The 24,678-nt window shown below is 35.6% G+C and overlaps 2 protein-coding genes across 2 annotated transcripts; both read left to right on the top strand.

Moving 5' to 3' along the window:
- The first annotated feature begins 161 nt into the window (after nucleotides 1-161).
- On the top strand, nucleotides 162-8,864 carry LOC141343077 (uncharacterized). The gene is made up of 5 exons (XM_073847673.1): nucleotides 162-315; nucleotides 947-1,244; nucleotides 2,851-2,905; nucleotides 3,002-3,119; nucleotides 7,448-8,864. The coding sequence occupies exons 1-5, from the start codon at nucleotides 242-244 to the stop codon at nucleotides 7,470-7,472; spliced, it is 570 nt and encodes a 189-aa protein (XP_073703774.1). The 5' UTR covers nucleotides 162-241; the 3' UTR covers nucleotides 7,473-8,864.
- A 6,653-nt stretch (nucleotides 8,865-15,517) lies between these two features.
- On the top strand, nucleotides 15,518-24,278 carry them4 (thioesterase superfamily member 4). The gene is made up of 6 exons (XM_073847942.1): nucleotides 15,518-16,003; nucleotides 19,595-19,787; nucleotides 19,895-20,057; nucleotides 20,173-20,283; nucleotides 20,411-20,535; nucleotides 23,812-24,278. The coding sequence occupies exons 1-6, from the start codon at nucleotides 15,857-15,859 to the stop codon at nucleotides 23,859-23,861; spliced, it is 789 nt and encodes a 262-aa protein (XP_073704043.1). The 5' UTR covers nucleotides 15,518-15,856; the 3' UTR covers nucleotides 23,862-24,278.
- Nucleotides 24,279-24,678: the final 400 nt, after the last annotated feature.

The following is a 24,678-nucleotide window of genomic DNA, read 5'->3' as shown; positions in this document are numbered from 1 at the left end:
GTTAGAGTTTTATGCCAACCGCCATAAAAAAAAAATGAAAAAAAGAAGTAAGCCTAGTTGTTGTCATTTATTAACCCGACGATTCTCCGTTCAATGAGTCGATCCAGTTGACTCGAGGACGCGCGTTCCAACTGGTTTCACATCATGACGCACGTTCACGTCGCTTATGATACAAGTATTGTCAGATATCTTTGAAATTCTGTTTAGCCACGCTTGCCGCTTGAATTGAAATCCAAGAGCAATGATGGACAAAATCATATTCACGTCCGTCGAGCCAAGCCTTCACAGTAGAGCATTGAAACCACAACGTACTAGGTGAGCACCTGTTAAACGTGGCTGGGAGAAAAAAAACAGGGGTTTCGATGCTCAGGCGACGGCATGTTGGTTGGTCATGCAAATTAGAATATCCCGGTCCTTCCTGTTTAACCACGTTGTAATGATTGACGAATTTTGATGAGTTTTATAATGCCACACCTGCAAACCTTCAGGTCTCCTATTTGAGTTATTTGTGTAGGAGATAAAGAAGGACTGCTTGTCATAATCTATAATTGAAACAAACATCAAAAATGCTGAAAGTTGATGTGTATTCTGCTATATTGTTTTCCTGTTTGCTTTTATAAAACAAAGGTGGGTGGAGAGAGTGGAAAGTTGGTCAGAGATCACAGCAACAGTATCAAGGAAGTTGAGGTTTCTCTCTCTCTCTCTCTCACACACACACACACACACACACAGGCAGACACACTTGTTGTACAGGTAAAGCAGGCTTACCTGTCGCTGTCTTAAAGCAATTGCTTTTCAGGAAGACAGGACAGGTAGTCAAGTCGGTTTCAGTCAACAGCTGACGCTGCCATGAAAACCTGGTAGAGGAAGAGAGAGAAAGAAAACAAAATCAACTTTTCCCCGAGGAACTTCTTTAGTCTGCTCTACCTCTTTATTCCTCCCTCAGGATGAGAGCCATATCGGGAATTGTTTTCCTGGCCTTTTGTGCACTGCTAGTTATAATCTACCAGGCCATACAGCAGGAGCTCAACATCCGCAACCTGAAAACACGCATTGCTATTTCCGGAGAACAGGTGAAGTTGAAGGAGGATGGGATCGTGGCAGCCAAGACGAAAGTGGAAGAGTTTAACAAAAAGCTTAATCCTCTGATCACAAAAAGGGATCTACTCAAAAAACAGAAGGACGACACCAAGAAAAGCAATGTTGATTCTGAAAAGGAACTGGGCACCTGCAGAGCTGAGAAGGTAGTGTAAATAATCTCAAAGCAGTAGAACTGTCCAGTGATTTTCTTGCCATATTCTCTAATTTGACATTGATTACAAACTCCAGTTTGATCTAATTCATTTGTGCTGAGTTTTTCTCTGCCTTTACATGTAGCAGGTTCTTTTTTGCTCTTTTGTCTCTGATATGAGAGTAGGTGACACAAAATACTTTTAAGGAAGTTGATATCCTGCGGCTTGTCATGCTATATTCCATATTACATCATGGCATATTCCATCGTTAGTATACATTTTTACAGTACTGTTCAAAACAACTTGTTTTAAACAACAATTTTTAAAGTAATTACATTATTTCTATGAATATTGTATATTTTTGGAATGGCAATGCTGAAATTTGACCAGCCATTACTGAAGTCTTCAGTGCCAAATATGCAGATTTGCTGCTCAAGAAACATTTCCTAACTTGTGCTGCTTAATATATTTTTGGTGGAAACTGATATTTCAGCATTCTTTTTAAAAATATACTACTGTCACTTCTAATAAATGTAATGCTAAATAAAAATATTAATTCTTATAAAACACTTTTGAAAAGTAGTGTATGATGCTTGTATATCATTTTAAAGACTGCATATAATATTTGTCCTTTTACATAGTTTGTCAAATCACAGGACTGTTTAAAACAAACTAATGCAAAAGGTAAAATGATGGGAAAACGTATATTTTACTCTATATTTTAACTTTGATTATTCATTCACCCAAAGGCATAAGCAATAAAACCCAAAATATTTACTTTATGTCAAAGTATGGCTATATTTGCACACTATATGATCATATTTAATGTTATGATGCTGCAGCAGCATCCAGTTTTGGGATGTAACTGCTTGTAAGTAGGGTAGTGTTGGTTTCTAGTTGAATGTATAAATGCATTCGCACATTAAATTCCGTTGCGCTTACTGTACCAGAAGTGGATTAAAATTGTATTTCCAGTTTTGCAGCTTTTCATAAGTAGTAAAGAAACAGTCAGCTTACCAGTAAACAGAAGATGAGGAAGTATTCTTTTTTAAAAAGTATGTTTGATCACTCACGTACATTAGCGTTTCAAAGTTTTGAGTCAGTACAGCTGTTTTCAATAATGATAGTAAGAAATGTTACCTGAGCAGAAAATCTGCATATTAGAATGATTTCTGAGACTGGAGTAATGACTGCTGAAATCACAGGAGTAAATTACAGTTTAAATTATATTAAAAAAAAAAAACATTTTAAATTGAAATATTATTTTATAATATTACTGTTTGTACTATGTTTTTGAACAAATGAATGCAGCCTTACTGAGTCTCTTAGGAGTTTCTTTCAATAACATTTACAATTTTAAACTAGTATATTTTTAGGTGTCTTTTTGCTCTATTTATGATGCCTGAAATACGGTACCCTTCATCTCTGAGTCTCATGATAGTTGAAACAGGCAATCTGTGAGGTTTAAGGATTATTTACAGTATTGTATTACATTCCTTCAGTGTACATTTGTCTGCAATTATGCAAATCTAGTATTACAGGGTTCTGTCCGCCCATATGGTACCCTTAAGCATGTAAGTGTTCTCACACAGTCTTCCTCTTTCTCTCTCCGTCTCAGGGTAAATTAGAGAAGCAGAGCAGTGACGCAAAAGATGCACTTCAGAAAATAAAGGGTAAATATGAATTTCTCTTATTTCTAGGGTTTGATTAGAAGGTTTGTTGATATTAATGCTCATTGTCGTCTCACACTCTCCCATGCTGTTCTGCAGATGACCAAGAGGCTGAGAGGAAGAAAGCTGAGGGGGAGATTGAGGGTCTCAAACAGCAAGTTCTAGAGAGAGATTTAAAGATCTGCAAATTTGTGGATGTTACATTGGATGAGCCAAAGTAAGAGTGGTTGATTTGAATTTATGAACCCTAATAGACCATTTTCACACATTTCCAACATGTAAATCTATTTTATTGCTTTTGGGCAGCATTAAATAATGTGTAAAGACTACTAAATGCCATTTAAGAAGTGCCACCTTTGCAATGTAAATTAGGCTTAAGTGTTTCTAATGCCAAGTTTACACTGCAAAGGCATTAATGCATTTATACTGCAATTACAACTGTATGATTTCATACTTGGGGCTTAAGTGGGTCTAAGCAGGCATAATTTAGTCTGGCATTCATGCAGCAATATGCCTTTGCACTGAATTCCAAGAAGGCACAGAGCAACAGTAACTAAGGTGTGTAGATACACCTTAATACAGCCGCTGAGGGTGTGGCAACTAATTTGGCATCTCTCTCTCTTCAAACCACAGATTTTTTCCTCCTTTGGAAAGTCTAACTCTATCATGATTTTTGTTTTGCTTTTGTATCCTTTGGCATTCTTCTTCTTCCGCTCGTGAGCCCATAGAACCGCTTGCGGGAAAGTTGTGTAATTTGCCACACAGATAGAGGACAGTCTTAACATTAACCATATCAAGTTTAGAGTCTCTAACTCAAACTCTTTAGCACCACCACTTTTCCAAAGTTTCAATCACGTTTATGCAAATTACTTTTGAACCATAAGATTTAGAAGAAATCTGATTCCTTGGCTCATGCCAAGTCAAATGGACACCAAAATAATTTTTTTTGCTGTTTTTTTTTTATAATTATATTTATTGCATTTTCATCGTAATACAAAAATAACAAGACATCATCAAAACAGCAACAAAAACATAAATAGCTCAGACTTTAAATAACACAGGATTACCTCATATAAAACAGATAAGGGAACGAAAAAAGAAAAGGTAAATGTCTAGAGAGTTATACAACTACAACATTCCTTGTAAAATAATAGGACGAAGATGAGGTTCCAAATTGTCAAGAAATGGGGTCCAGACTTTATAAAACTGGCCTGTTTTTTTGATGCAATACATAGGCTAGGTAAGACGCTCCAGGGGTATCATCTCAAAAATTATCTTATGCCAACCTTTAAGTGATGGAGATTTATCACTAATCCAATTAAGTAAGATATTTTTCCTGGCAGCAAAGGCCAGAATATTATACAATTTCTTATTAACAGATGAAGCAATGCTTTCATTAGGAATACCCAACAACAATGAGACTGGGTCAAAATCCAACTGTATATTAAAGTTCTTTTCCATTTCCCCCAGCACCAAAAACCAATACCTTTGCAGTCTGTTACATGACCACAGACAATGTGTTAAAGTACCAACTTCAATTTTACATTTTAAACACATCGGCGATTTAGAGGGTTTAAAAAAATGCCTGCGGTTAGGAGAAATATGGAGTCTATGTATGATCTTAAATTGTATTTCTTTTGTACGTGTACAAACAGATATATAAGACCAAATATCAGCCCATATTTCATCATCAATATCAATAGCTAACTCTTCTTCCCATTTAGTTTTAATTCTCTGTGAATCAGCAGAAGAGATTAAACACATAGAACCATAAAATCTACCCACAGACATCTTTCCTGATGATACAAATAATAACCTCTCAATAGAAGATATCTCACTATTCCCAACAAGTGTTGTGTTATTAGTAATATAATGCCTCAATTGGAGGAAACGAAAAAAAAATCATGTTTGAACAGCTGGTACTTCTGGGTTAACTCCACAAAAGACATTAATTTATTGTCTAAAAACATATCCCCAAGCCTAATAGGTCCCAAATCACACCAACATTTAAAACCATCATCCAAAATTCCTGGGATAAAATCAGGATTGTTTAATATTGGGGTAAATAAAGAAGTCAATTTAGATCTACCTTCAAGCCTACAGACTGATCTCCATGCTTTCAGAGTATTAACTATAATTGGATTACCATAAATCTCTTTTATTTTTTGAAAGCTCTTAACAAAAACAAGAGCTCTTAAAGGAAATTTTGAAAAGGAAGATTCAATATCTAACCAAGTAGAGGAAGAATCATTTCTAACCCACTCTGCAATATATCTCAGGTGAGAACTTAACTGATACATCTTAATATTTGGAAAATCCAACCCTCCCATGGAACTTGGCAGATAGAGTACTGACATTTTTAACCTAGGCTTGCGTTTGCTCCATATAAAGGAAGTCAGCCACCTATTCAGTCCTTTTAATGCTCTATATGAGAACAGTATCGGAACCATTCGAATAGGATATAACAGTTTGGGTAACACAATCATCTTCACGAGTACTATCCGACCTAGCCAAGATACTGGCAAGGAATTCCAACGTTCTAAATCCTGCCGTATTTTCTCAAATAAAGGAACAAAATTAGAATCATACATCTGCTTCAAAGATGAAGAGATAGAAATACCTAAATAGGTGAAACCTAGAGGTGACCACTTAAAAGGAAAACAGGGCACAATGTTAGGTTTGGAGATAAGAGTACCTAAAGGCATAGCTTCAGATTTGGTTAAATTAATTTTATAACCAGAAAACGTACTGAACCAGTTAATCAACTCAATTTTATAACCAGAAAACGTACTGAACCAGTTAATCAACTCAATTAGAGCAGGAACGGACTTCTCAGGCTCAGATAAAAAAAAGCAATACATCATCAGCGTACAGTGCAATCTTATGATGTATTTGTTCTAACTGTAAACCTGAAAGAGATGTTGTTGATCTGATAGCTTCAGCTAGAGGCTCCATAGCCATCGCAAATAAAAGTGGCGACAGGGGGCGATCCTGCCTGGTGCCTCTATGCATAGGAAAAAATCAGATCTAAAGCCATTAGTCAACACAGCAGAGCACGGGTTTGTATACAAAAAAATGGACCTAGGTTCTTGCTGTTTTTAATCATTCAAAAAACTACTTTTTTAAAACTCATCCTACAGTAGATCATTTGTCTGATGTTCACCAAAATTGGCACAGATCATCTTCAGTCCAAGCTGGCAAAAAATTATAAAATTCAAGTTGATTAGTCAAACTGTTCTCGAATAACGCACAAATGAATTTTGGCGAAGAGCACGCAAAAATGGATGTGAGGCTATATCTCCGCAACGGTTTGGCATATTGAGATCAAACTTGGTGTGTGTTAAAACAACCATGACCTGAGGCTGCATGCACAGTTTTGGCAGAGTGCCACCTAGTGGTCAGGAGATATGAAAAATATCTATTTTTGCTTATAACTTCTAAATGGTTTGGCCAAAAATCATTTTTGGTGTCGGCCATTTCGAATTTTGGCATAAAATGCTATGCTTTGCAAATGGACTGGCGGCGTATCATTACAAAACTTGGTATGTGTGTTCAGCACCATGCGCCGACAGTATTTCAGACAATTTCCAAAAATGCTAATAACCTTTCATTAAATTGCCATATTGTAATGAAATTGGTCTCAATATTTTTTTTGGGTCATGTCGAGAAATGGATAAAAATTTTGCCATAGTCAGCCACACTTCCTGTCCGCCATTTTGATTTATGTTGAAAACCTACTTTTTTGAACTCCTCCTAGACAGTTGGTCCGATTTTCACTAAATTTTACTCAGATCATCTTCAGACCATGCTGGCACAAAGTTATCGATTTCATGTTACAAAATGGTTATCATTTAATGCATCAATGAATTTGCTGGAATGATGCCAAACTGTGCCTGAGGCTAGATCTCTGCAAAGCTTTGACATATTGACACCAAACTTTGTGTGTGTCACTGTCACCTCACACTAAACATACCACATCGATTTAAACAGATTTAAACCCAAAAAATCATTTTAATAGTGGTTGTATTTATGATTTTTCACCATTTTAACCAAATTCATCTTCAAAATGGCTTCTGTTGCTCTGATGCTTGCTGCCTTGCTTGCCTAGTGCTTGGCCTCTTAATTGCTGCTTGCAGCTATATTTTTTTTGTTTCCTTTCACCACTATCCACCTTTTTCTAAAAAAGGAGAAGCCAGCCTATGGGTGAGACACCAGGTTCATTATCCACAATAGGGAAATAACAAGAAATATAAGAAAGTGCAGTAAATGGCTGTTTGCACTACAAGTTTGTTCATAATTAAGATAATGCAATAAAATAACACCAATTTGCAATATCAAACAGCAAAATGAGCTCTTCTGTTTTACCAGAAGCCAGACCCATAAAATTTACAAATGGCAACCAAAAAAGTGACCAAAAAAGTGGATAGAAGTGATCTATAATGATTTTCGCTTATGAGAACCAAATGTGAAAAGGGTGTATAGATATGCTGTTATTAATGTCAAAGGTCACAAATTTTACATGTCTTTTTGCTTGTCTGTTTGCAGGAAATTGTGCGCAGGTACACTTTGAAGAAGCTAAGTGAAGGAACTTCCGAGTTCCATTGGAGTGCTCAGGAAAAATGTTCTGAATGGAACTGTGTATAGCTTTTTTTGTTCTTCACAGCCCACTTTTTAACTTTGTTTAATGTTATTTCATCACATAAGGTATGCTTACTTAATGCACAAAATAAATGTATAATGAAGACAGCCTCTTTTTTTGTAACATTTTTTCGCATTTGCAAAACCCAAACATTTTTTTTTTTTAGAGAGAGAAATGTCTGCATGGTTATTCTCTTCAGATTTCATTGTTTATTTTGTGCTTCCATTGTATGTGCTCATACAAATGTAATGAATTGTCTGTTTGCTCATCATACTGTGTAACTCAACCTTGCATGCTTAACCTTTTTGTATTGCATCATTTCACTTGAGCAATTATCTTCTGCACTGAAAATTCTTTGGAGAATTAGGTGTGTAGTGTGCTGTTCTACACACAATTGGCCAGAACAGATCCGTGAGGGTTAGAGGATGGGGTGTGACTGTTCTAGTCATTAAAAAAAAGGGAAGACTAGATGAGGAATGAAGTTTTATTGCCAGAATGTCAAAGCTCATGTACAGTTTGAATAACTATTAGTCATGTATTAAGCAGATTCTATTGAATTATTAGCAGTTTCTTGAACACTCTTAAAAATATAGAAGAACCTTTTTGTCTAAATGGTTCCATAAAGAAACTTTAACTGTTTCACAAAAGGTTCTTTGTGGCAAAAGAAGATTCTTCAGATTTTAAAAAGGTTTGAAGAACCTTTGACTGAATGGTTCTTTGTGGAACCAAAAATTGTTCTTCTATGGCATCACTTGAAGAACCCTTTAAAGCACCTTTATTTTTAAGAGTATATTGTGAGCTTTGTAGCACTGAGTGGAGAAATGTGTATTTGTCTAACTGCCAAATATGTCTCATTCTTCAGTTTTGTTAACCTGTTTATCCACATTCATGCCATTTCCAGTCAGTCTATATATGCAAGCCTTTGAGTCACAAGGATTTTGAAAATTACCCTTTAATTTTATGTTTGAAGAAGTTGGTTAATGCAGGATCTTGTAGGTGGGAGCCTGTGAATATTTGCAGTACAAATGATGCTATCTTTATTCAGGGTAATTAATGTAACTGTGTATTGTTAGAACAAGTCACACAAATGTGTTCTAATGAAAACACTGTTTACCCACCCTTTTAAAAGAATACGCACAACAATAGACCTTCCAACAGCCACAACAAGAACCTGTAATTCCTGATTATTTAAAAATGAACATTTTCAGATGGCTGTGTATTCATTCAAGTTTGGAAAAAAAAGCTTCATATGACCTGTATGCTCATGATTTACAAAAGTGATTTTATGCCCATAGAAAGCACATTAAATGTAAGTAAAATGTCTACTTTTATGGTTTCAAATACGTTGTTGGAGAATAAAATGTCAAAATTTGGTTGAAATAATGTTACATTGTCATTCAGTGTAACAATATTTATGTTAAAATTTAAACAACATGCTTATTCTGACTTGTACATATTAAACATAAAATAATAAGGGAGCATATTAAATTTAGTTTTAAATGAGTAAAAAATTCTTACTGACAAATGGACGAAACCTAGTATAGTGGCAAATTTTAAAAATGTAGAATTACAACTAATTAGTATTTGGGGTGAAAGTAATTTGTCTTTTAATATGTCATAAATATATTTTTGTTATAAATATGCCTGACAAGACTGTTACACTGAATGACATTTTAGTGGGTGTCTTCTGTAAATTAGGGAAAAACTTATAATATTTATTTTTGGCTCAGAAAACAAAAACAAAACAAAACTATTTAAAGCAGTATTACACTTATTGTTTTTGTGCTTAAACCTGTTTTCGTCTTTGACCCTTTCAATGCAAATTGTATAATATCCAAGGTACACATTTCTAGTAATTGTGCAGTTAATTCTCATGTTTTTTCAGAAAGTTTTGGAATATTTGTCCTTTTCTCCAAATTTGTCACTATCAAAACAGTAATAATAATTTAATTAGGGGGGTTATATTGACCTATTAAGATTTTGCTTACATCTACATTGTAAATATATATTGTTGCTATTTTATTAAAATTCTATGAGAGGTAAATCAATAACAATTACATTTTTACCATATTTTAAGTGTAATTTATGAGACTTGTATTTTTAATCCATTTTTTTTTTGGAAATCATACTGATTTCAAAGTTAAGAATTCATTAGTTTGAATATACATTGAACCAAAAACTATCATTACATCTTAGTTTATAGTTCAGTATACTTTGTTTTTTGACAAAACATCCTATGTTTTGGTAGTGACAGTAATGTTTTTGTTTCACATTAAAGAATTAACCTGCATACTAAAACATACAAAAAAAAAAAAAAAAAAAAGCATAACTGTTCTAAAATTTTGGTTATTTCCCCCAAATAAAGGAGCTAGCACAGTTCTGAACAGTTGTACATATACAAGCTAAATGTTATGGAATAACTCCCCCAAAAAATGTGTTCAATTGCAGTGTTCGGTAGTGAGTTACACACAGATTTTTCATATTTTTGAACACATTTACCTCAAAATAATGGGGCCTATCTACTCACACCTTGTAGCTATGAGGAAGGGAGACACATAAATATTTCTTGATCATAAATGTAGGGGTAGTTAAAATCAGTCTCAACCAATGGACTAAAATATACACTGTTTCTGTAGTGACAAAAATGCAGGACATTTTTTTACATTAAGTTTCATAATTTACAAAGAATATATATATATATATGCTTTTTTACTTTACTTTTTTTTAAATGATCAAAATTATACTTTTTAAAACATATATATACATATACATATATATATATATATATATATATATATATATATATATATACAATCAAGCCGAAATTATTCATACCCCTGGCAAAATCTGACTTAAAGTTACTTTTATTCAACCAGCAAGTTTTTTTGATCGGCTTCTCACAGGCTTCTCCCAAAAGATAATAAGACGATGTAGGTATCATTGTGGAAAAAAATATTTCTCAGCTTTTATTTTTTAAGTGGCATGTCCAAATTTATTCATACCCTTTGCAAACTGTCACAGTCTATGGGAAAATCCAAAGTTCTACACCTTTCCAAATTGTCCAAGCTGTTCTAAAGCATCACAATTACCCTGATTCATTGGGAACAGCTGTTTTAATCAACTCAACAGGTGAAAAACAGAAGCTCTCTGCTGTTGGTTTGTGGACAGTCATGGCTAAGACAAAGGAGCTCGCTGAGGACCTGCGGCTGCGCATTGTGGATGCTCACAAGTCAGGAAAGGGCTATAAGACCATATCTAAATGTTTTGAAGTTCCAGTGGCTACAGTGCAAAGTATTATTAAGAAAATACGAGATGTTCCGCACTGTGAAAAATCTCAGAGAATGTGGTCGGAAGCCTAAAGTAACACCCGTGCTGGCCAGGAGGATAGTGAGAGAGGTAAAAAAGAATCACCAACAAGGCCATCCTGATGAATCTGGGCTCTGCTGGTGGCAACATCTCAAGGCAGACAGTCCAACGGACACTGTACACCGCTGGGTTCCATGGATTCAGACTAAGGAGGACACCACCCGCTTGGCCTTTGCATAATGCTCATCTGGACAAAGAAGAAGACTTCTGGTCTTCTGTTTTATGGTCAGATAAAACAAAAATGTAATTGTTTGGTCACAAGGATGTAGCCTTCATTTGGCATAAAAAAGGAGAAGCCTTCAACCCTAAGAACACCATCCCCACTGTCAAACATGGTGGTGGGAATCTAATGTTTTGGGGGTGTTTTTCAGCAGGTGGACCAAGGAACCTAATCACAGTAAAGGCACCATGAAAAAGGAGCAATACATCAAAATTCTCAACAACAACATCAGGCAGTCTGCAGAGAAACTTGGCCTTGGGCACCAGTGGACATTTCAGGATGACAACAACCCAAAACACACAGCAAAATTGGTGAAGAAATGGTAAGCAGACAAAAACATTACCGTTTTGCAGTGGCCCAGCCAGAGTCCTGACTTAAATCCAGTTAAGAATCTGTGGATGGAGCTAAAGATCAGGGTGATGGCAAGGAGACCCTCCAACCTGAAAGAGCTGGAGCTCATCGCTAAAGATGAATGGGCAAAAATACCAGTAAAGACATGCAAAAAGCTGGTCAGCAATTACAGGAAGCGTTTGATTGATGTAATAGCCAATAAAGGCTTTTCTATTGACTATTGAGAAGAGTATGAATAATTTTAGACATGCTACTCCTTCAAATGTATATAAAAGTTGAGTAATAAATATTTCCACAATGATGCCTCTTGTACATCATCTTATTATCTTCTGGGAGACATCAGTTTCATTTCTAAAAAAAAAGTTGCTGGTTGAATAAAAGTAACTTTAAGACAGAATTTGCCAGGGGCGTGAATAATTTCTGGCTTGACTCTATATATATAAGTTTACTGATATTTTAAATACTATTGTGGGTTTCAACAGATAATAGAATGATCTAAGATTTGGAAAGGAAGGAAAGGAAAGGAGGTGACGTGAGGCCAAGTATGGTGACCCATACTAGGAATTTGTGCTCTGCATTTAACCCATCCAAGTGCACACACACAGTAGTGAACACACACACACCGTGAACACACACCTGGAGCAGTGGGCAGCCATTGCTGCGGCGCCCGGGGAGCGGTGCCTTGCTCAGGGGACTCACCTCAGTCGTGGTATTGAGGGAGGAGAGAGTGCTGTACATTCACTCCCCCCACCTACAATCCCTGCGGACCTGAGACTTGAACCTTTGGGTTACAAGTCCGACTCTCTAACCATTAGGCCATGGCTGCCCCCTAATGCTTATTTGAATGTTTAAATGCTTTTTAAATGTGTTTTTTTTTTTATTGTGGGATAGCAGTTTGCCCCAGTTCTACAGAATAGCCCATATATATAAAGCAATAAATGTGTATGCTTAGCATTAGTGTACATTTTTAATTGTTTATGGTTTATGTTCTTTGTTGATAAATGGCCAGACCGATCATGCTAAGCTCTCTGATGTGCAGCTGTCTCTCTTGTTCCAGCATCCTGCGTAACGCTTCTCTCCGGACCTATAAAAACACCACATAGGATATGTAACAAACTTTTCCTGCTGCCATCGCTATCAGCAACATTTACAAGTCAAAACAAAATTTGAATCTTCTTTTAAAGCAAATATCACAGAAAAAGCTGTGGTAAAGGGTGTGGCATATAATGGAGCTTTTGTCAACACAGAGAACCACTGGTAGAACTGGATGGCTAAAGGCTGATTCACAACAATGCCAACATTTTAGATATTATTTAAATTGACTGTTGGTTTTAGAATGCTGAGAAACAACTCCTATAACAAATATTTTAAAAATAAACTACACAATAACAATAATAAAACCATTTGCATGAACCTTAAAAATGGACTGCAGACTGAAATTTGGCACAGTTGCCCTAGTTATGGTTCATTTGTTTCAGTTCTCTCTTTTGTCAGTTATCCTTCTGAGTTTGCTGTCATACGAGTTAGATTAGTACAATAATGATGAGCCCTCAGATAACTCTGTTTGCTATTGAATCAAGAGTATATATCTACTCTATCAGAATTAACTTCAACTTCCTTCTGGGATTCCAATGATAATTCTTTCCAAATTACTCATTTGACACCTGCTGTTTGCTTTTTATGCATCTGTTTGAGTATCTGTGACAGAATTGCAGGTACTGTATTTCTGTCACATCTATTACATCTTTCTGTATAGCTAGACTAAATAAACCTGCTCACTGAAAATGATTATGAGGAACCTGAGGCTGTGCACATTTGGCAAAATTCAGCTTCCTTAAGAAGACGTCTTTAAATTTCCAACAGAACTACCGTATTTTCCATTTCAATTTATTTTTACGCTTGTGTTCTTACACTACCCTCTACTGATAACATACAATTATTGCAACCAAAGAAACACGGTCATTCTTAATAACCTGTATTCTAAAAGTTAGAAGTCGTTTTGTTTATACACTCATTTGCTTACAATAAAAATGTCAATACTTTCAGATAAACAGTAGATGTTCTCAGGAAGGTCTCGAAGGAGCTGTATGTACTGACCAAAGTCAGAGAGGTGTTCCACAGCTCCATCTCTCTCTGTTGGGTCCTCTCTCTGCGTTTCAGGGCTTTTTCATAATAATTAAGGCCAAGACACTCAAATTCAGCTTTTAACATCACACTCTTGATTCTGGAACAAGAACAGTATCAGTGCAGGGCATATTCACTGCTGCAGCTCTAAATGTAAGAGTTTAGTTGATCCATACAGTACATGAAATACTGCAGTCATAATGTTTCTTTTTAAATCTGATGAAATCTTAAACGTAAAGAATGCATATCAGGTTAAGCACACCTGTCCAACTCAGCAGTTCTGTTGGTGATCTCTTCATCTTTCTGAAAGAAAGAAAGCATATACACATGTAATTGTTTTAGGGGTTTAAACCTGGGAATCTGTGTAGGTATGTGCTACATACCATTCAGTTTGATAACAAATGTGACCTTGGGCCACAAAACCAGTCATAAGTAGCACAGGTATATTTGTAGCAATAGCTGACAATACATTGTATGTTTCAAATCTATTAATTTTTCTTTTCTGTCAAAAATCATTAGGATATTAAGTAAAGATCATGTTCCATGAAGATATTTTGTAGATTTTCTACCGTAAATATGTCCAAACTTAATTTTTGATTAGTAATATGCCTTGCTAAGAACTTCATTTGGACAACTTTAAAGGCGATTTTCTCAATATTTAGATTTTTTTGCACCCTCAGACTCCAGATTTTCATACAGCTGTATCATGGCCAAATATTGTCCTATCCTAACAAACCATACATCAGTGGAACGTTTATTTATTTATTGTTATTTATGCTTTCAGATGATGTATAAATGTCAATTTTTATGACTGGTTTTGTGGTCCAGGGTCACAAATAAAGTAATATTGCAAATTGTAATAGCAAAACTGTATTTTCAGCATCATTACTTCAGTCTTGAGTGTTGCATAATCCTTTAGAAATCTTGTTGAAAGTAACGCATTACAAGTAACTCGAATTACGTAATTAGTTTTGTTAAAAAAAAAGAAAAAAAAAGTAATGTACTAGTTTTAAATTTACAGCAAAATATCGTAGTTACTTTTTCAAACAAGTAAGTTTAGTTTGTTTTTCCATTTATTCATGTTGAGAGAAATGGGAAGTGAATTGCAGAGGCATTTCCGTCAGCCGGAGACTTTTTCATTTCACTTCTGTCCTTTACAGTTGCCAAAAATATAGGTTTTGGGGGTTTTGTTATTTAAAAACAAATAAGCAAGCTCAGCCCAACCACAAAAAGTAACGCAAACGTAACGCAATGCATTACTTTACATGAAGAATGTAGTAGAAGAATTAATGCAATTAGTTAATTTTTATGGAGTAAAGCAATATTGTAATGCATTACTTTTAAAAGTAACTTTCCCCAAGTTACTGCATTCTAATTTGCTGCTCTGGTGCTCAAGAAAGATTTATTTTAATTAAAACAGCTGAAAACGTCATACTGATTAATGTTTTTGTGACAAAAAATAAATAAATAAATAGAAAGTTAAAAAAGAACAGCATTTACTCTATTCTATAAATAGTTTGCAACAGTTGAAATGTCTGTCACTTCTGATAAAATGCGTATAACGTTACTAACCATTTAGACTACAGTTATAAAAGATAAACAGCTTTTCTATACCCTTATTCTGTCCCTCTCTCTCTGCACAAATTTGTTTTTTGAACGCTGCGCCTCTCGACCAAACATTGTGCGTCACAGGCAGGTAAACAACTCCTAAATGTAAAACTACAAAGAGTAGCCTAAATTCCAGCACTGAGTTGAATGTACTGGAACTGTAAAGTTGTTGTGGCAACAGACACGCAGGATGTTGTAACAGTTCATCCCACCAATCAGACGTACTTATCAGCGTCACGTGGTTAGAATAACACGCGTTTCCACTCCGCGTGCATGAACTGGCCAATCACCGATGGCATCCGTGAATCTGAAAGTCACACTGTTCACCGGCTGATCTTGTATTTTCAACTTAAAGTTGCCTGTCGTTTTATACAATATTCTATCGTTAAATGATTGACAAACACGTTCTTTCCTTATAGGATTTGTGTTCCAAACTTTTTTAGTTTATAGATGAAAAATAACTAAGCGGCTAACGGTCAACGTGTGTGGGAATTTGGGAGGTGGAAAAACATTCAGTTCATTGCATCATATACAAGACAGTCCTATTTATTCGTAGAAATTAGACATTGAGGATTCTATCCAGAAGAATAAGACATCTTCTACATTTGGTTCGAAGTGACAGCCACAGCATTCCTCTGAAAAAGACATGTTAGGACACCTAGCTAGACGACTTGGCAGTCTCCGTGGCCAGCAGATCTCCAATGCACTGAAAGGAATCAGTCCTAACCAGCTGCTATCTAAAGAGACCCACAGACACCTGCAGTCCTCACTCGAGACCATCAGTCCTATCTCGGTAAAGTATTTCTCTCCCTTTTTTAAAATACTTTTTGATTTATATTCATATTTTTAGCCATGTTAATAGGCATGTCTTGTGTAGTGTTTTGTCTGCTACCAAATTTGGGAAACTATTGTTGTATTGTCAACAAATTCTTCATAAGAGCAATCTTATCAGTCTAATGTACTCCTCTCCAGTGTCAATTTAGTATTATTTATATATTAAATGATCTAATTGTTATTGCTAGAGAATATCACTGCCTTAATGCTAGTTAAAGTGGGTTTTGAAATGTATTTTAAAACATGTTTAATTTTTAAAATCTTTTTATTTTTTCCATGTATGTTTCATTATTTGTATAGTTTCAGTACTTTTATGCTTTTGTTTTTATTATTATTTATATATTTATTTATTACTGTTTTTAATTTATTTATTAAAGGGATAGTTCACCCAAAATGGTTATCTGCGTACCCCAAGGCATCCAAGTTGTAGGTGACTTTGTTTCCTCAGTAGAACACAAACGAAGATTTTTAACTTAAATCGTTGCAGTCTGTTGGTGATTTAAAGGATAACTATTGCCAAAATGCAACCTGGGCTGTTTTTTTTTTTTTTTTTTTTTTTACTGTAAATGAGACAAACTTATATCTAAAAGCATAATTACGACAAAACAGCCATTTTTGAGATTGACCTTGATTTCGTTTTGTGGTCAATATCCGCTGAATGGGAGTACTAACTAAGGGCATAACTTTGAGCGCATTTTTACAACATTAAGAAGGCTCGACACACCATGAAACTTTGCTCGAAGTATCGCCTGGGTCTCTACACATGAACTTGAGCATTGAGAACATTGTTTGTGTACACAGAGTTTACTAAAAAGAAAACTCACTTTCACTTTCCACTCGCAGCCGTCTTGCCAGTCAAGACGTGTCGATCTCCAAATGTGAGGAGAGTAAAGATGGATAGCTCCTAAAGCATATTTCCATATAAATGCATGGCTAATTCGTTGTTTTGTCGCAAGTGAAAAACAATATTAACCTTCTAGTTGTAAAAAGAGCCTCATATAAGCCTAATATTTCGTCCTATGGAGTCCATTCATTCGCATTCGGAGATCGACACTTCTTGACTGGCAAGATGGCTGCGAGCGGAAACCCAAACAGTGTAAGCGAGTTGTTCAAAACCTTTCTTTTTAGTAAACTCTGTGTACACAAACAATGTTCTCAATGCTCGAGTTCATGTGTAGAGACCCAGGCGATACTTCGAGCAAAGTTTCATGGTGTGTCGAGCCGTTACAGTAACAGTTACAGTAAAAAAACACCTCCCAGGTTGCATTTTGGCAATAGTTATCCTTTAATGGCAGTGGATGGACACCACCAAACCTTTGAAAATTGCATGCTCAGCATCCGGCTCTTTACATGGTTTACAAGACCGGTGGAAATGCAAAGCTTCAATTTTCTAGGCTGATAAGATTAGGAACTACACTCCCATTCCGGCGTAATAGTCAAGGAAGTTTGCTGGCGTAATAAGGCCGAAGCAGGAGCAGTAATACCACGCAGCACATGTGCAAATGCTAAACTAGCTGGGAACTCATTTTTGATAATACTCCGCCTGCTTTGACCATATTACGGCAGCAAACTTCCTTGTCTATTACGCCGTAATGGAAGTGTAGTTCCTAATATTATCGGCCTAGAAACTCGCAGCTTTGCATTTCCACCAGTCTTAGTACACGATATAACTACAGAAGAGTCAAGTTTTAAATACAACAAATATGGAAACTCGTTGGACATTTTTGAACGCGATGCTATTGGTCTAATAGGATTCAATGATCTATGTCAAAAAAAAATATATTGCCAGAACAGGAGAACGGCTGAATGGATTTCAAAACGGTAAAAATCAACTTATTAACACAGGGGGAGTTGGAGAATGAGCCTATTTCCAAAAAAGTGGAGTGTTCCTTTAAAGGTAACGCATTACAAGTAACCCGAATTACATAATCAGATTACTTTTTTCAAGGAACAAGTAAAGTAATGCACTTTTAAATTTACATAGAAATATCTAAGTTGCTTTTTCAAATAATAAAAATTGGGTCATTGTGTGTCCCTCGTTCAAATATTTGAATTTGCTAATAGTTTTTCTGAATCAAGATCGACTAGTATTGTAATGAAAGCCAAAATATTAAATGCCATGGATGAATATTTACTAAGCAATCTATTATTTTGTAGATGGGGTTCAAAATGGCGATTTTGAAAAAATGGAGATTAAGAGCCAAATTACAGGGTGTTAAAAATGACTTCAGAAAGATGGCAGCATCATATGCCAATGCTGACATTAAAAAATGGTGGGAAAAAATGGGAAATAGGCACTTTTTTAGTGTTAAAGATATCTTAATGCCCTTTTAGATATTGGGTCTTAACAAACCTTTCTTTTGGCATCTTCATTTCTAAGACCCTATGTGGTTCAGTTCCAGAGATATTGTAATTTCAAAATGGCTCCAGCAGTTAATTGGTAAACTGTAAAAATGTTCAGTGGTCAAAAACCAAATGTGGGTCACTTTGCAAAAATATGATACTTTTTTTCTTTTAAAGAGGAATGTCTGAAGAACAAATTATGTTGAAACTAGAAATGTATCTTGTTTATTTCTGTCAAGGCAACTGCATTAAACACCTGTCTGAGTGCCATAAATATTATTTTTCCAGTGTTTGTGCCTTTAACTCAAGTATAAAAGACATTGCTATATCTATCTGTCTGTCTGTCTGTCTGTCTGTCTGTCTATCTGTCTATCTATCTATTGTACAATTTAATATTTGGCTTTAATCACTATACATATCTATCTATCTTCAGAAAAAATATGAGCAAAATAAAAAATTTGAGATTAATTTAAATTAAAAAAAGCAGATCCTCTCAGGTATTAAGACTTGTATGGCTTTGTAAATGATGTCTCTTACTAAAATATGCATTAGAAAACCCATAAAAGTTTTATGTCACATCATTTTATATATATAATGGACTACATCCTGCCAGGATGGCATCTAGCGTTGATCTTCTCTGCCGTTTGTAAGCTCTTTTAGTAGCTGTGGCCTACTAAAAGCCTCAGAGGCATCAGGGCTTAAGTGAAGAGAACAAAGACGCAGCTCTTTAATAAGTTTTAATCATCCACGGCATTTTCCCATTCTTTTCTCCTTTTCTTATTGCTAGAAAAAGCAGTGAAGACTTTTTTGCCCTTTGACTGGAAATTACTACTAAAAGCCACACAATTTGGCATTGTATCAGTATTTTATTTTCCGAGTTGCTTATTATTAGTTGTGTTGCAGTAAAAAATAGCAACAGGTAGCACCAGCTCATCAAGTGCAACCATTTTATGTAATCAAAACAATAGGGCCCTTACCATAGTCTTTAATATGTTAAAACAATGTGTATTTTTTTAAATAACATAAATCTTTCATGGGTTTTCTACTACATATTTTAGTAAGAGACATCACTTACGTTATATTAAGTCATACATGTCTTACTACCTGAGGTTCCCTTTAATACTTTTGGTTTGAAATAATAACACTGATCTAAACTGAAAGAATGGCATATTAATAAAAACTATTTTGTATATCACTCTTTGTCCAGATGACACTGTGGCCATTCTCATCTCAGTCACGGGACTTCAGCCAGCCCAACTCATCATGGAGTCCAGAGATGCACAAGGTTTACGACCACTATACTGCACTGTGTGACACTGACACCGAAAATGGTGAGGAGAAAAAAAGGGGGCCTTGGAGGAAGTTGCCCAGCTACAACCGTTCTATTAAATATGCAACTGGTAAGTGATTAATATATATTTGCTAGTTACTTCTAGTCACTGTTATCAGTAAAATGGCGTGATAATGCAGTGCAAAAGTCAAATGTCACAATGTTTTTGTCCCATAGCCGGGATATACCTCAGCAAACTGATCCAGGCCAAAGCTCGACTTTTCACGAGAAATTTTAAAGAGCCAGGCACAGCATTTGAGTATGTTGTGTTTGTCAATAAGGAGGAGAAGAGATGCGTTTGTGTGTTTCAAGCAGGACATTTACTAGAAGGTGCACCAGGGTAAGGCTCTGTTCTATGTTTATTGCCTGAAAATATAACTGAAATCGAATTTCACATTTTAATTAGTAAAAAACGAAACCAGGAAATAACATTACAACTATTTCCTGTGTGGCAGGCATGTACATGGTGGAGCCATAGCCACCATTATTGACACAGTGACAGGTACTCTTGCCAGTTTCCTCTCAGGACCCATTATGACCGCCAATCTCAACATCGACTACCGCAGGTGAGATAATGTTTCTATGTTCATAAAGTACTTAAGTCTTTCAGATGCAGTTACCATTATGTTTTCCATTTGAGTCTGGCTTTGATTATCTGTGATCTTACCTGTTGAACTATATTCTCCTGTACAGTCCAATGCCTCTGGGTAGTGTGGTTTTAATCCACAGTGCTCTGGATCGAATAGAGAGGAAGAAAACATACATCACTTGCAAAGTGACCAGCACTGATGAGTCCAAACTCTACACTGAAGCAACAGGTAGAGAACAAAAACACGCAAACCTACAGCTGAGGTCAAAAATTTACATACACCTTTCAAACTCTGCAAAATGTTGATTATTTTACCAAAGTAAGAGGGATCATACAAAATGCATGTTATTTTTTTATTTAGTGCTGACCTGAATAAGATATTTCACATAAAAGATGTTTACATGTAATCCACAAATAATAAAAATTTCATAATATTCATTCATAATTCTGTGTTGTTACCTGAATGATCCACAGCTGTTTTTTTTTTTTTTTTGTTTAGTGGTAGTTGTTGATAATTCCCTTGTTTGTCCTGAACAGTTAAACTGCCTGCTGTTCTTCAGAAAAACCCTTCACTTTCCACAGATTCTTTGGTTTTTCAGCTTTTTTGTGTATTTGAACCCTTTCCAACAATGACTGTATGATTTTAAGATCCATCTTTTCACACTGAGGACAACTGAGGGACTCATATGCAACTATTACAGAAGGCTCAAATGCTCACTGATGCTTCAGAAGGAAACACAATGCATTAAGAGCTGGGGAGTGAAAACTTTTTTAATTTGAAGATCAGGGTAAATTAGACTTATTTTGTCTTCTGGGAAATATTTAAGTATCTTTTGTAGCTTCTGAAGGGCAGTAATCAATAAAAAAAAAATATTATATTTGGGCAAATAAGAAAAATGTACGCATCTTCATTCTGTTCAAAAGTTTAAACCCCTGGCTCTTAATGCATAGTTTTTCCTTCTGGAGCATCAGTGAGCGTTTGAACTTTCTGTAATAATTGCATATGAGTCCCTCAGTTGTCCTCAGTGTGAAAAGATGGATCTTAAAATCATACAGTCATTGTTGGAAAGGGTTCAAACACAAAAATGCTGAAAAAACAAAAGTTTGAGGGACCTGAAGGATTTTTCTGAAGAACAGCAGGTAATTTAACTGTTCAGGACAAACAAGGGACTCATGAACAACTATCACTAAACAAAAAAATACAGCTGTGGATCATTCAGTTAACAACACAGTATTTAGAATCAAGTGTACAGTGGTGTGAAAAAGTGTTGGCCCCCTTACTGATTTTTTATTTTTTTTTGCATGTTTGTCACACTTTAATGTTTCAGATCATAAAACAAATTTAAATATTAATCAAAGATAACACAAGTAAACACAACATGCAGTTTTTGAATTAAGTTTTTTATTTTGAAGGGAAAACAAAATCCAAACCCACATGGCCCTGTGTGAAAAAGTGTTTGGCCCCTAAACTTAATAACTGATTGGGTCACCCTTAGCAGCAACAACTGCAATCAAGCATTTGCGATAACTTGTAATGAGTCTGTTACAGCACTGTGCAGGAACTTTGGCCACTCATCTAGGCAGAATTGTTGTAAATCAGCCACATTGGAGGGTTTTCGAGCATGAACCTCCTTTTTAAGGTCATGCCACAGCATCTCAGTAGGATTCAGGTCAGGACTTTGACACTCCAAAGTCTTCATTTTGTTTTTCTTCAGCCATTCAGAGGTGGATTTGCTGTTGTGTTTTGGATCATTGTCCTGCTGCAGAACCCAAGTTCGCTTTGGCTTGAGGTCACAAACAGATGGCCGGACATTGTCCTTCAGGATTTTTTGGTAGACAGCAGAATTCATGGTTCCATTTATCACAGCAAGTCTTCTAGGTCCAGAAGCAGCAAAACAGCCCCAGACCATCACACTACCACCACCATACTTTACTGTTGGTATGATGTTCTTTTTCTGAAATGCTGTGTTACTTTTACGCCAGATGTAATGGGACACACACCTTCCAAAAAGTTCAACTTTTGTCTCGTCAGTCCACAGAATATTTTCCCAAAAGTCTTGGGGATCATCAAGATGTTTTCTGGCAAAACTGAGACGAGCCTTTATGTTCTTTTTGCTCAGCAGCGGTTTTCGTCTTGGAACTCTGCCATGCAGGCCATTTTTGCCCAGTCTCTGTCTTATGGTGGAGTCATGAACACTGACCTTAACTGAGGCAAGAGAGGCCTGCAGTTCTTTAGATGTTGTTGTGGGGTCTTTTGTGACCTCTTGGATGAGTCGTCGCTGCGCTCTTGGGGTAATTTTGGTTGGCCGGCCACTCCTGGGAAGGTTCACCACTGTTCCATGCTTTCGCCATTTGTGGATAATGGCTCTCACTGTGGTTCGCTGGAGTCCCAAAGTTTTAGAAATGGCTTTATAACCTTTTCCAGACTGATAGATCTCAATTACTTTCTTTCTCATTTGTTCCTGAATTTCTTTGGATCTCAACATGATGTGTAGCTTTTGAGGAACTTTTGGTCTACTTCACTTTGTCAGGCAGGTCATATTTAAGTGATTTCTTGGTTGCGAACAGGTGTGGCAGTAATCAGGCCTGAGTGTGGCTAGAGAAACTGAACTTAAGTGTGATAAACCACAGTTATGTTTTAACATTAATTAGTTTGATGATCTGAAACATTAAAGTGTGACAAACATGCAAAAAAATCGGGAAGGGGGCCCAACACTTTTTCACACCACTGTATGTAAACTTTTGAACAGGTTTTTTTTATATTATTTTCTCTTGTGAATTATATGTAAATGTCTTTCATGTAAAATATCTTACTCAGGTCAGTGCTAAATAAAAAATAACATGCATTTTGTATGATCTCTCTTATTTTAGTAAAACAATGAACATTTTGCAGATCCTGCAAGGTGTATGTAAACTTTTGACCTCAACTGTATGAATATTATGTATATTAGTAAGAAAACAAGCTTATTTCACTAATGCAACTAGTGCGAAAATATGCATCAATGTCAATCAACTTTTTAAATCACATCATGCGCACCTCCTTGTAGACTGACTTCTCACATTTTACTTCCCTTTTGAAGCTGATACAACACAGCTGATATACCAGTTAGACATGTATCGTGTGTTACTGCTATGTTACACAGTCGTTCCACCAAAACAGTTTCTCCAAAAATAGCACATAGCAGCTCTTTTAAATGATGCATTTCTGCCCTTTTAACCTAAATCGCACTATTTTGTCGTACATTACTGATTTGCTCTGTGCTCATTACTTTGAAAATGTTCTATTTTTAATTTTGATACAACAAAAACTACTCGCCTAACTAATATGACCTCCTTCAAACATTATTAAAGACAGGTAAACATTTAATATTAAAATGAAAACTAATAAAGGCATTTACAAATAATAGCACAGTAAAACATAAATAAAAAAAATGTGATTTAAAGAGTTCTTCACCAAAAATGAAACTTCTGAATGAAACTTTTCCTCTTCTTTTTTGCCTTGCAGCTCTGTTTGTTTCAATAGGTGTGGGGCATTTATTTGGATCACAAAACTGAGAGTCATAAGTGAGATTGCAGGTGGGCGTCTGAGGTGGAGTGTGCGCGCAAAGAACAACAGATCAATCTAATGTTTTACCTCAGCTCTCTGAATGAGCTATTCAGAAATTTATGCATTTGAGTTATATATGACTGCCTCATATTTTTATCTTGAAAATGAAATTGTATTAACCCTGCGTATTTATTGATACAGTGTTTAATTTTCAGTTGCAGAACAAGTTTTTTTACTAACTCTTTTTAATCGTCATGGTTCGAGTTTAAATTTAAAAGCTCTGTAATATACGTTTAGCTGTGTTACATATTTTGTTAAAGAGAATTTGACATTGTTGCAAATGGAAAGGTGTGCATTTAAATGATCTAATTGTTATTGCTAGGGAATAATATTGTATTTATTACTGCCTTCATTTACACCATTAAAGCCAGTAGTCAAAAATTGTGTGGTTGTGCTTTGAAATATACTTTTGTTATTATTTTGAAACTTAACAAAATTGAAACAACCTTTCATGACACTACCATTGCAGGAATTAAAGTATTTCTCTGTTAATGTTATCCTCCATTTATATTATCATTGCCTGTTTCTTTATTCTGTTTCTTAGTAGATTGAAAGTTTCTTGTGGGAGCATGTGAATTTAAAATAAAACTTTTTTTCAGCAAAATGTTAATAATACAGCTATTACAAGTTACAAGTATGGTCAGTTAAATTTTTGCACACAGTAACTTCTTAGTTTACCAGCTCTGGATTCTTTAGTCATTTGAGGTTCCAAGCACACCAGCCCCAGGAATATCTGTAAGTGGAACAGGAACTGTAGTGGGCCTG

Source organism: Garra rufa, chromosome 9, assembly GCF_049309525.1.
Source record: "Garra rufa chromosome 9, GarRuf1.0, whole genome shotgun sequence".
Classification (NCBI taxonomy): Eukaryota; Metazoa; Chordata; class Actinopteri; order Cypriniformes; family Cyprinidae; genus Garra; species Garra rufa.
Note: the sequence above shows the minus strand (reverse complement) of the source record. Positions and strands in the feature narration are given on the sequence as shown.